This window comes from Cebidichthys violaceus, unplaced genomic scaffold (genome assembly GCF_023349555.1).
Source record: "Cebidichthys violaceus isolate CVI_PGR_0920_01 unplaced genomic scaffold, fCebVio1.0.p SCAF_80, whole genome shotgun sequence".
Lineage (NCBI taxonomy): Eukaryota > Metazoa > Chordata > Actinopteri > Perciformes > Stichaeidae > Cebidichthys > Cebidichthys violaceus.
This window is the reverse complement of record NW_027176965.1, coordinates 879,954-892,629: the sequence shown is the minus strand read 5'-3', so window position 1 is coordinate 892,629 and position 12,676 is coordinate 879,954. Positions and strand designations below refer to the sequence as shown.

Genomic DNA, 12,676 nt, shown 5'->3' with positions numbered 1-12,676 from the left:
CATAGATCTCCGCTTAACAATCACTCTGACACGTCAGACGGACCCTCTTTGTCAGACGGACCCTCTTTGTCAGCCGGGTGAAAGTTGGTGTGCGTGGGAAGGTGACGGTCTGTCGACAGTTTATCTTCCCCGGAGCTTCCTGAGCAGTAATTCTACCGCGGCTTGGGTACGTCGGGGTCCCTCCTACACGCCGCGGACGGACAGATCAGGGCCCCCGACCATCGGGACCAGGTACATCCCATGGGGGTCGGGGGGGGGGGGGAGTGTCAGAGACATAAGTGTCAGTAATAGGTGATGGTGTGGTGTTACCATGATTAACTGCTGACTGGTGACTCACTCAGCAGGCTAGTTTCAGCATCCATCACGTCCCTGTTTCAGATAAAAACAAGGCGTATACTATCGAGAGGGAGATAAACATGTGTGGAACATCATAATCCAGCAATCTTCGAATGGTTTCCGGTTAAATATATGTAACAAAAAACTAATTCCCCCCCCTGTGAGCGAAGAACCCTTCAATCACTTACGTTTGAGGCAATCTCGGGCCTATACGATTTCAGTGCACTTTCAATTATAAGCAACGCAATAACGCAAGACATGCATTACATATTGCCTCTTCAAATGACCCCCCCCCCTCACTTTGTTTAGATCATGTTCTCCATAACATGATACTCATTTCGGTGAGTAATTATCCTTCCTTGCTTTCCTCTCTCCCTGTGGGCGGCGGAGCGTGAAGCGGCGGAGCGTCAGTTCGTGTTCTGTGGGAAAAGATCTAGGAGACACCTGTCCCAGGTAATAACTCATCCTCTGGACGGCGCCGCCTTCGCGACAAGCAGCTCCTGCTTCTCATCCTTCCGGGGGGGTTTTTTGTTTTTGTTTTTTTTACAATTCTCCACCTTCATTTGTCAACTTTGGTGACTTCATCAGCCATTCATTTCAGCCTCGGAAATACAAGAACAACTTGTTTTTTTCTTCTTCCTCGGGCATGCTAACAACACTTGTTCCTACAGTAAGAGGTCGGAAGTTGAAATTAGTCCCCAATCAAAAATGGACTTTGACTAGTAGACTTGGACGGACTTGAGTGGCTTTTCTCTCCTCGCAGCCCACGCTGGAATCATTAGGTGACTCACCACACGAGGAGCACAAATTGCAGAGCGAAGCTCAGAATATCCAAGTGAGAGCACATCAAAATATGCACTCGCAAATAAAATACAAAAAGCCAGAGACGAACAATTTAATGGACTGTAATGGCTTAAGGACTGCATTCCTCTTTGAGTCGCTGTCCGCCCCCCCCCCCCCCTTTCTTTGGGAAATCAACAGAAATGCGTATTAAACCTTTTAGTCATTTTGGACAGACTGCCATTAGTGAGCTGTTCTCCCGTGATTAGTTTCTCTCATCTGTCTATAATGTGTGCATATTGGAAGCAACATCTTAAGCTAATGTAGTGCTGATGGAAAGTGCATCTGGAGGAGTTTGATTTGGACAAGCTGACTTCTTATGTGCTGCTGACATAAAAACCCCCTTGGGTGGGATCATTTTTGGCTATGGCAGGGAAGGGGGAGGGGGGGGGGGGGGGGGGGGGGGGGGCTGAGCCAGGAAAAGAGCAGATGCTCTGAAAAGCCGGAACCTTAGAGAGAGTCTAATATATGTTCTTAAAGAACCCTTAAAACAACCATCCATCAGGGTGGAAAGGGGGTTTTCTCTCTCATGTCTTCATATTTCAACTGCCCCTGTGAGGTGGTGCGAGAAGGACACGCTGATGGTGAAGTCTGCAGAGATCATGACGTTACAGAAGGTTCTGGACTGCAGGCTTACGGCGCACGGCTTTCGTTTGTAGAGCGCACCGTTGACCCGTGTTTGATCAAACGTCGCATGTGCTGTTACAGCAGGTGTTGCCGTATCAACGCTGACTCCCTGATAGGCAACAATTCAGTCCGATTGAAGATTGAACTCAAAGGTGATCGCTCACTGCAGCCCAGTCGCCAGGAGATACGTTGACGTTTTTTGGATTAGATCAGAGCAAGCGATGAAGTGAGAAGCCGCTATTATAAGTCAAACCGTATGTACGTTTTTATTTATTCACGGTATAGATACGGTTGTTCGTTATGTTAACCGAACAAATCGCTTCACGGCGTTAACCACGTGGCATCGTGTGTTTCTGCACATCACATCAGTCTTGATATAATAGTCTTAAAGCTATTCAATATTGCAACAGTAAATTACTAACAAGTTGATAATACAGTGTTCCTGCAGCGCCCTGGGCCACCCGCTGTGATTCTGACTATGAGAAAAGACCATGAATAGCAGAGAAGCACAGCCTGTCTGAACACACACACACACACACACACAACACACCACACACAACACACCAGAAGAAACTGGGGGGAGAGAGAGAGAGAGAAGAGAGAGAGAGAGAGAGAGAGAGAGAGAGAGAGATTTTACGTGGCCAATAAAGGAGGGAGGGCTGTGTGAGAGAGAGAATGGAAACTTTGCCACGTTGACCCTCGTCTTTGAAAACTATGAAAATAACCAAAGATTACGTTTCTCATGTTACTGTTCCTTAGACAAAAAAAACAACAGGAACAGGAAGATCGAAACACAGTCGAAAACAATCAGCAGGGTGAAATGACAGTTGTTTTTTTTTTGCACATTTGGCGAACAGATGTTATTCCAGCTCGTCATCCCCGTCGCTCTGCTACAATGTGGGACGCATCAGCGGGAGGAAAAAAAACATGTGAGCGACAGCATCACTGCTTTGTGTGCATCCTTAGGAAATCCACTCCAGGCCTCAAACAAGTCTATTATGTTGTGATGGAATTTATGTATTTTTAGCCTTATCGTGGAACGTCCCATGGTACATGTATTGTGCGATAGTACAGGCCAATGGATCGCAAAAAAGCATATCATGGTGCTGTGTACGTACGTACGGTATAAAATACAACGTATGCAAAAGGAAGAAAGATGTGAGGAGCATGTCTGTATCTGTTATTGTGTGGTGAAGAATGCGATGCCTATGTAACAGGAACATAATAGGCTCTTTTTGCTCTGAATACGAGGACAAGGACAGCTATTCATTCTGCTCTAACCAGAAGGCGGACATTTCAGTATATGAACTGCTTCCATAATGCCTCCGTTCCAGCATGCATCGCTAAAGAGCACCCTGGGCGGTTAACTTTTGTTCATCCGTATGCACGCACAGCATATAAATGTAGAGCCTCCAGTTCACTTGATTTGGATGTCAGTTGACATGGAAAACCCGCACAACAGAAAAGTAAAGGCCGTGCACACTGCCCCGCACAAAGGTTGTTTCAGTCTGCGGTGACTGTAATTCACCTCCGAGCAAATATTACATATTAAAACAGCTACGTTTACATTGCTATTAGAACAAAATTAAAGTAAAATCCTCAGCTTGTTGCTCTGATCAGGAGGATCTGAATTAGTTGAATGAATGCCATCCGAGGTAAAAGAACAGGAAAGCCAATGTTTCTGGAAAGAAAAAGAAAAATACACACACACACACACACACACACACACACACACACACACACACATACAGTTTATCCCTATAAGGAGAAAAAAAAATCTATTGGATCTTATCAGTGGGCAGCAGTGAGAGGCAGAGATAAGGGAGCCGCAGGGAAGAAATTGGCTGCTGATCTCAGACAGCATGCATGCTGCATGGGCCATTGAGCAACTGAGGTGGGAGTGGGAATGTGTGTATTATTCTCAATATGCTTTGGATATAATAGCTGGGCCCTTCATGCACATGGAAATTCTTCTCTCTTTTTTTTTGGAGTGCGCACAATGATTGTTCCGCTGTTACAAAGGGTGGAAGTCCGCTCTAATAATATCGCAGTAATATTCTGGGGAAAGACCTTGAAAGTAAATTTGCTATTTTTCTCTTTTGTTTTTTCAAAATGACCAGAAACAGAAGACCACACTTGGTTAGACCAGGATGACAGTCCACTGTTGGTAATGTAGGAATGTATGTGTGTGTAAATGTGTGTGTGTGTGTGTGTGTGTGTGTGTGTGTGTGTGTGTGTGTGTGTGTGTCCGGGTGTGAAGACCCATCCCTCTTCTGATGCATCAAGGTTCCATTTGCAGTCTGTGTCCCAGTGAGTGAGACCCCATTATGAGGCTGAGGCGTGGGCCTCCTCGCTCCAGACTGGCTGAACTATAATCAGCTCCTTAACAGCGGCCGACTTTGCCAAAATAAATCTCTCTACCCCATCACATGCACACACACACACACACACACACACCACACACACACACACACACACACACACACACAGTCTAATACAACTGCCCTGCAACGAATCCTAGCCTCGTGGTAGTTATAATGTTCAGGTTCTTTGTTGAAACTCGGAGTTTATTTCAGTGTTTGGTCATCTTAGAGGCAGTACTTTGTGGTGGTGCCTGATTGTACTGACAGTGTTTCTTTGGGTTTGTTAGACACATTCATATCAATGAAGGTAGACTAAATATTAGAGAAAGTAAACACAACCTCTCAAAATAATGCGATATTATTGAACAAACTACAGGCCCCAAAAGGACATTTAACGCCTCTCTCAAACGATTCTTAAAATGACTAATTTTTCACTCACTCCGCTCTGTAAAGCAGAGGGAAGCGCAGGGTCAGAAGATAATTCTCTGAGCGTTTGTCACCATGAGCTATCCCCTTTCACATTACCTGTACTCGTTTGATTTATGGTTAATATAAAAAATATTGATTATAGCAGCCTCAACAAAAGGGCACCATAGACCGCTGCCTCTAAAAAATGACCGTAAAGTTGATTCAACCTAAACTATTTCCAACAAAACTGATCACTGTGACCTTCATGGAGGTACGATTTACTGCAGGGCTGTAGTGTTAGACCTGCATTAGCTTCACTTCTGCTAATGTATTCGCTCATCTGATGACGTCCAGCTTGCTCAATGCGCTTGGTAACGTTAAGTAATACAACTGGCCAACCGAGTCCCCTAATTATTTCCATGGTGATGGTCTGTTTGCTGCAATGTGCAAGTCTGCACGGTGCATCTAAACTAATATTCACATTTATTTATACTATGCTTGCATTTTCACACATAGCATTATTATTTTCACTGCTGTTATATATTATGCTAGTATGCATAATTTACATTTCTTATTTACATTTTCCATATGTATTGTATATATATTGTCAAATAATGCACATATTTTAACCACATTTTCTCATAATTTCTCTATGTTAGAAGTTTCCATTCTAGAAAGGGAGCTCTGGCTCTCAATACAGTCTTTCTGGTTCTGATTCTGGGATGCATTGATAGTTTCTTTGCTGGAGAGAAGGTAGTTTGCTGCTGTATTTACAAACTGCCCCTTAAAGAAGGCTGCTTCATTCAGCTGTGAGTGCGACTACAAACTGGGAAACTGGGGAAAGTATAGGCGCCGGATTGGACCTGGGCCGAGCTCTGCTGCATCAATTACTGAACCCATCACTAACAACCCAACCTAAAGTACTAAAACTGTAGGAGCCACCCCCTACATGGAGCCAGTGCCTGCACACTACTTCCCATGGAGCTTGGAATGTCCAACTTTTATTAGACAATATATGACAATAAAACAGTGTTGTGACAAATTTGCCTCTTCGCTTTAACGAAACCAGCAGGTTGTCTCACGTGTCCGTGCGTCACTTGCACTCACCGTTGCACGTTTTCCCATTGTGCGAGGCGCAGACCCAGTCGTGGCACTCGCTGCGCGGACCGTAGAACTTCCCCGGCTCCGTGGCCAAGCAGGTGCAGATGCCGCAGTCGCACTTGCCCCTCCCGCTGCAGATCTTGCCATCGGGTGTGCGGCAGCGGCGCAGAGACGACTCTGCGGACAGCTTACACACACCAACCCACCTGGCTGCGGGAAAAAGAGAGACGGCCCGTTGTTATCCAGCTTTAAAAACTGTGGAGGTCAAGGGTCAAGTGTATAGCCATCTGTGTCCGTTTTGAAATACGACCACAATCTGAGCGAAAAACACCTTTGTCTACCTTTAAACATCCCAAAGAATCTGCTCAGGATATTTGGTAGGTAAAGTAATCATGTGATGGATACAAACAGTCATCTATCTAATGACTAGTGGGTATGATGAGTGTTTGAAAGACCCATAGATGAGGCAGAAGTCTAGTGAGGTTTAAAATCGGCATCTCTGCAGACTTTCATAGCGGTGCGACTTCAAACACAGGTTAACCGTATTTGAAGTCACAACGCTATGAATTGTGGGTAATCACTCAGGCGGTGTGACATTGAAATGTTCGTCTTTAATCCCTAATGTTCTTGCCTCCCTTTTTTTTCCTTACATCTCCGGCTTCCACGGTAACCCCGTGTTAAACGTCACATTGCTATGAATTATGGGCAATTCCCTCAGGCGAAGTCTGCAGAAATGTGGACTTACGGGAAGTGTTCATGAAGGGCTCAAAATGTCTGTGAGGGAGCCCTCAAACACTCCACGAGTTGACAGCGGGGCAGCCCTGAACCCTCACGGACTTTGCGGGAATGTGCATCATAGCACCATAGCGTATTCTGTACACTTTGTTCATTCATCAATCATTTCTTTTAATTTTGTTAATGAAGCTGCTTTGTTCATTCATCAATCACCTCTCGTCTTGTAGGCAAAACGCCTGGAAGAGGTTGAACTTAGGCAGTAAAAAATGATATGCGATAAAAAAAAAATTTAAAACATGTTTTTGTGTCACGAAGGTACTTGACATGTCGCCGCAAAGTGCTGTCCCGTTTATATTTATTCCATTTCCAGCCCTTGCAGCCCACTCATACTAGTTAGTTAGTTAGTTAGTTAGTTAGTTAGTTTAGTCCCTGAGGGTTCAGAGTTAAAGGCTTACATTGGGATTGAGCCAGTTTCCCATTTGGGTGAAGAGATTGCACCTGAGGGGGGGGGGCGTGTCCTTTTCAGGCAGGAGCAGGTGTACTGTCCTCTCTGGCTCAGGCGTGATCATGTCACCTCCTGATGGGAACTCGTGACAAATAGTGAAACCAGTTTCATTGCTTCACTGCTTCATTTTTTTTTATCATAACTTGAGCATAACATGAAATTGATTTTCAACTTTCCTTTCATTTGTTGGTATTTCAACCGCAACAACATGGAGGAAAAAAAGTTCCATTCTGAGATGAAGAATAGCGGGAAGAGTGTAACTCCTCAGAACACAGCCAGAAAAAAACAAACACACACACACACACACACACACACACACACACACACACACACACACACACACACACACACACACACAACAGAATGTGAAGGATTAAAGGAATTCTTCTCCCACAAAATGAGCATTTGTATGTTAATTACTCACCCCGTGTTACCTACTTGGTTGATGCGTTACGTAAATAGCATAACAACGTTGTGCAACAGCCCAGAGTCAATGTTTGCTTACGGTTTCACACAGGATACGAACAGCTGTCTCCTGGGTCACAGTCTTGTGTTTGTTTTGACCATTCGACTGCTCCTACAACCCATGCTATGCAGATTTATTTGCTCGTCCATCATACTCATTATTATACGACGTAAGATCCAATAACAGCCAATCGATACGTTACGTCACTTTCGTTGGACTGAATGCAAAAACTTTGAGAGACAAAGTTTTCTCTTCTCAGGTAACACACCGTGAGTAATTGATGTACAAATGGTCAGTTTGTGGGTGTAGTATTCCTTTAAGCTAATAAATCAAAGAAATCAAATAAGACAGAAACAGCTTCACCATTCATCAAAGTCCAGCAGCTGTTGCATGGGCTTCTCTGTTACTCCACGGGATCTCCTTGTGAGATGTGTTTCGTTTGGATGCTGTCTGACATTCTTTTTCTAATCCTGCCCTCGCAAAACTGTCCGGTTTGGGAGAAGTAGACGCATTTCAAACAGATCGAGTGTTCCTGACCCTCCCATTGAAATGAAATAAAGAATGTGGGTGTTCCATGTGTCATGGGGAGGTTATACAACTTCCATTTCACACGGCCTTTTTGGGCCTGACCCGCGTTCCTCTGCTGAGCAGCCGACTGAATCTTGGATGCATCTGTTGATCAGGATGAGTCTTTTCCCATGATGGCTTCCAGCGGCCACTAGGAAGTTTACTCAATAGTGAGCGGTAAATTGAGAGTTTGGACACTTACTAATCATCAACATTTTTCGTTGTCGTTGTGTTGAGTCGCCCAATGATTTTCTCATCTGCAACAGCATTGCATTGTGGGATTGTTAGCAGAAAGTAATCGACACAGGGACACTATTTTTTCATTCCAGTGGTGAGGACATGATACGTTTTCAATTGGGACACTCAAATGAAACGGTAAATATCGTGCACTATTTCACTGCCCTTGTCTCTGTCATCCACTATTTGCACGCTGCCCCACCATTCTCCAAGTTTTAGCACTTATTTCTAACTAATTGAAGATGCCACCGGAGAAGTTAGGGTTGCACCACAACATGGTGAACCAGGTGAGTGCATGACAACCTTTTCTTTTCTATCCCGCACGTACTGTATGTTTAAGCAAGACATTCGTAGGCCACCATCTAGTCTCGAAATACTTCCTGCAGAGGGCGAGGTAGTGGAGAGGCCTGCTGTGCGCCTGTCAGTCACCAGGCTGTGTCAGAAATCCTTCACTCATTCACAACTTCCCACCACTATCTAGTGACAAAATGAAAGAAACACTTTCTGAAACTTTGGTCATTTTCTCTGCGCCGTTAATTACGTCATTACTGTTGTGCAATTTAAACGTGCCAGATCACCAGCCGCTGCATAACAAATACCAACGCGCATTTGTTTTGCAATAAATACATATTGCAAGCTATTTTGTTGACTTGCTTCTTAGCACAATGCTCTGAGTGAATGTATGTTCCACCTGGTAAACATTGATGCAGCATATATTCACACTATAAAATAAAAGCCCTAGTACAAGGGCTTTTATTGTGAAAAGTAACAACGGAAGATGTAAAAGGGGCCGAGCATCTGTTGCCAATTTGGGGATCATAAGCGTATTCCCCCAAATGAATAAACAGAAAATAAAGTTGTGGTCGCTTGTGTTACGATGCACCGCTCCGCTCGCGTTACGTTGATTATTTTTGTGCCACAACTCATGGATTTGTCTCCAGCGTGTTCCGTGGAGCCCACAGCCTTGTGAAAGAGAGCGTAGCAGAGGCTCTTGATGCTACTGCCACGCTGCAAAGGGCTGGAATGGAATTGGGATGCAACAAAAAATGTTGAGGGTGGAATAGACCCGATTTCTGGAGGAGGCATCTTCGTCATGAAAATAACACAGCTTTTAATTATTGGACTTATGCATGCAGCATAAGTGCATTCCAATGCCTTAATAGACACAAATGTAATATAAGGATACTTGCAGGTGTGCATGCTCAGCGAGCAACCTACCAGTAGTGCAGTAGTGCAGATGCTAGAGAGGATACGCAGAGCGCCATAGTTTGAAGCTTAGGAGCACTGACTGAGAATGAGTTGGTACTGTAACCCTAGTTTCATGAGTACAGGTGGAGCTCTCCAACCTTAATCCCGCCTCGCTAGGAAACTCACGATGTTTTGGATGTCGATTGGATTGAGCATCGCATACGTACGGCAGGTGTCACGGAGCTCCCTGTGTTCTTAGAACTGAGGTTACCAAACATAACCGTCACCATTGAGTGTTACTCGTTTTGCCGCTGTCAGGCTGTCGTGACGACATACCTGGTAAACAAACAAGGTAGGAACTGTTTGGATATTCATAATTAAAACCGAGGAAAACACTTTAATCACCCGGATTCTGTGGAGCTGTCGCCTCCTGTTTGCCACTGCTGTCTAATAAATGCCATGCGCCGTAGGCTGCACTGTGACATACACAGTGTAATCACGAGGCAGGCACGCTGCACCTGCTTGGAAAAAAACAACACCCCCACTGCATTTGAAATGAGTTTGAATCATATGGCAACATTTACAGATCTGCTGACTCAGCAGACTGTTATTTTTTGTCTCGCATTTTAGCAAAGTCCAGTTATCAACTTCATGTCATTCTTCACACATGATTCCAATTAAATAAAATCTGTTTTATGGCTTTAACGGCTTCAGTGAACGATTCAGGATTTTATTAAAAAGCTAAAAAAAAAAAAAGTACGACAAATTATAGTTCAAAAGGTTACTAACTGCAGTTTTTTTTTTGCATAAGTGTGTTAACATTATGATGTTTTTGGATTTTTCTCCTTATTTAAAGCTTATTTTTGCTCATTAAAAGATTTGGAAAGACAAAACCCTCACTCCAGCCCAGACGTCTCTAAACCTTCTTGCACCAAACCCAAAGGTCACAAAAGCTGCGGTAAGCCGAAGTGTCCGAATGAAAATAAATGAATTTAAGTTGATGAAGAAAGTGCTATTCAAACTCTGAATGATGGAAACGGAGAAGCAGAGTTTCCCTCCCATGACTTGGCATGCCGAATTATTGGCAAGTAAAACAGCATAAAGAAGGGCAAACGACATGTACAGGCACTCCTACAGGTCCCCACAATGCACTCTCCAAACGTTGTCTTTGTCAGCAACACTCTTTACCTCCCTCTTCCTCCTCGCTCTCTAGACTACCTCAAAATTAACCGAAAGAAAAAAAACCCAGAACAACAAAGCTGTGTGGAAACTCACCTCACCGATTGTAACAAAGTGTCCTCCACGGCAGAGAGCAGAATCAGAAACAACGGCACCGACTGCACCGAAACCCCAGTGTGCATGTTTAAATCCCACAGAAACCTGAAGCAAAGTAGCTCGAAGGAATTTTCCCCAAACTTTCTCGCCTTAAACGGACAGGACAGGAAGAGAGAGTGAGAGAGGGGAAAGAGAAGGAGAGAAAGAGCAGCAGGCTGGCCCTGAACTGGCTCAATCCCTTCAGAGGCCAACAGCTCTCTCCATACAAGTGCCTTTGATTAGTCTTGACTCTCAGACACAGGCCTGGGCAAGAGCCGGAGCGGGGGAAAACTGCCAAAATAAAAAAGTTAAGTCACCAGTTTGAGATGTAATTAGAAGCAGACTGTTTTTTTATGTTTTGTTTCACCCCCCCCCCCCCCCCCCCCCCCCCCCCCCCCCCCTTCCTTTTCCAGATGATCTCTCTATGGTGCTGCACTTCTGCTTCTATCTGTCCTTTTGATGTAAAAGGCCGTTCCTATGGAGGCATTTCGACATGATAAGCTTCTGAACTAGCGGCGGAGGCAGAGGAGTACCTTGCATGTGATCTTAAACAATGTATGAAGCACTGCGGGGGCTTAAATGATCAGTCCTCCAGCCAAGTGTCTCTGACGCAATTTAATATATACAGCGACGCAGCTCACCAGAGACGGAGGAACAATTCCTGGATTGAGGTTGCAAACTTTCTTCGCAACTTAAGTTCTTCGCTTAAGATTTTGTAGTTATATCATTGAAATCATCGGGACGATTGTCACCCACGATGCCGACGCCTGCCTGCTGGGCAAAAACATGTTTTATCACATTATTAAAATGAGAGGAGAACAAATCACGACACTGTGGTGACAGGCAGAGAGGCAGATAACACCTGGCAAAGCACTCAAAACCACTTCAGCGGTAGTTCATTTGGCTGACTCACAAATACTCACAAGGTGGAAACAATAGCGGCCACACACTGTCACGGCTGGTAAACACAGCATATCGCCTCACTTCAGAATCACCTTATACGACCACAGGAGTTGGTTTAATATGACTTCTTTTTTCTTTTTTTTTACGCAACTCCTGCCTTTAATTTAATGCTTCCTCCAGACAACGGTCTGCACATTCTGTACTCTGGCAGCATTCAAACAGCGTGACACAAGCGCAGGCCAAAGCAAAGGGGGGGAGAGAAAAAAAAAGCCTACGAACAGCTACGTCAGCTACACACAGCGGGCTGAAGTGAAACTTTCATCACCTTTCATACCACAGGATCTCTACGGCGCTCCGAGTTGACCTGACAGCGCTGTACTTAGCTCAATGATTCATGAGGGCTCCAATCAAAAGGTATGCACAGAGGAGTTCAGGCTTTGTTTCACCTGGAAGGGAGGGATCCCTCTCCCTGGAGGGACAGACATGCAATAGATGTGGTGTGTACACAATGACCAACAGAATACAACACACAGTACAGACAATCCAAACGATCAACAACACACACACATGTATCAAGATGGTTTTATTTACTGATGATTCATGATATTAGAGGTCCAGCATTTAGAAGAGAGAGAAACATAATAATTCTGTTTTCACTGTTTTTGTGATAACAGAGGTATCAGTCTGTCAGAATATATATATATATATATACAGTAATAAAACAATTAAATCAAAGTATTTGGGAGGCTGTTGTGATGCAGCAACTTGAGGGACCTTCGACTGTTACCATGGAGACGGCCGCGCGCCTCCGCTGCATGCGCTGGTGCTGGTTGATGTGATTGAAAACCTGCGCGCGCTCCCGCATTCTCCCCCACACACACACACACACACACACACACATACACACACACACGGTCCAAACGCACCGAAACAGCTGATGTCATGGACAGGACGAGACGCTGCGGATAAGGGAAACCCTGCTCTCGTGAGTGACTCCGTATTTGTTTTCCTAAGCCGCCGCTTCGGTCGCCGCGTGCCGTATGTAACCGGACATCCAGCTGCTGTCGCTCGAGGGATGCTACCGAA

The 12,676-nt window shown here is 44.7% G+C and overlaps 2 protein-coding genes across 4 annotated transcripts in view; one reads left to right on the top strand and one right to left on the bottom strand.

Moving 5' to 3' along the window:
* The window catches only part of itgbl1 (integrin, beta-like 1), a 40,583-nt gene extending 29,678 nt beyond the window's left edge, over positions 1 to 10,905 (bottom strand). The window contains exons 1-3 of the mRNA XM_068702082.1: positions 10,649 to 10,905; positions 9,471 to 9,473; positions 5,682 to 5,881 (exon numbers count right to left, since the gene is read on the bottom strand). Coding sequence (XP_068558183.1) covers positions 5,682 to 5,881; positions 9,471 to 9,473; positions 10,649 to 10,734 — 289 coding nt within the window. The 5' untranslated portion in view covers positions 10,735 to 10,905. The remainder of the gene's footprint in view (positions 1 to 5,681; positions 5,882 to 9,470; positions 9,474 to 10,648) is intronic.
* Positions 10,906 to 12,476: 1,571 nt separating this feature from the next.
* The window catches only part of nalcn (sodium leak channel, non-selective), a 64,809-nt gene continuing 64,609 nt past the window's right edge, over positions 12,477 to 12,676 (top strand). For 2 of the 3 annotated variants that reach the window (XM_068702093.1, XM_068702091.1), the window contains exon 1: positions 12,486 to 12,575. Coding sequence is in view for 1 of the 3 variants with exons in the window: in XM_068702090.1 (XP_068558191.1) it covers positions 12,528 to 12,575 (48 nt within the window). In the remaining 2 variants the exon portion in view is untranslated. Of the gene's footprint in view, positions 12,576 to 12,676 lie in introns of all 3 variants that reach the window. The other variant, XM_068702090.1, reaches the window with a different exon arrangement.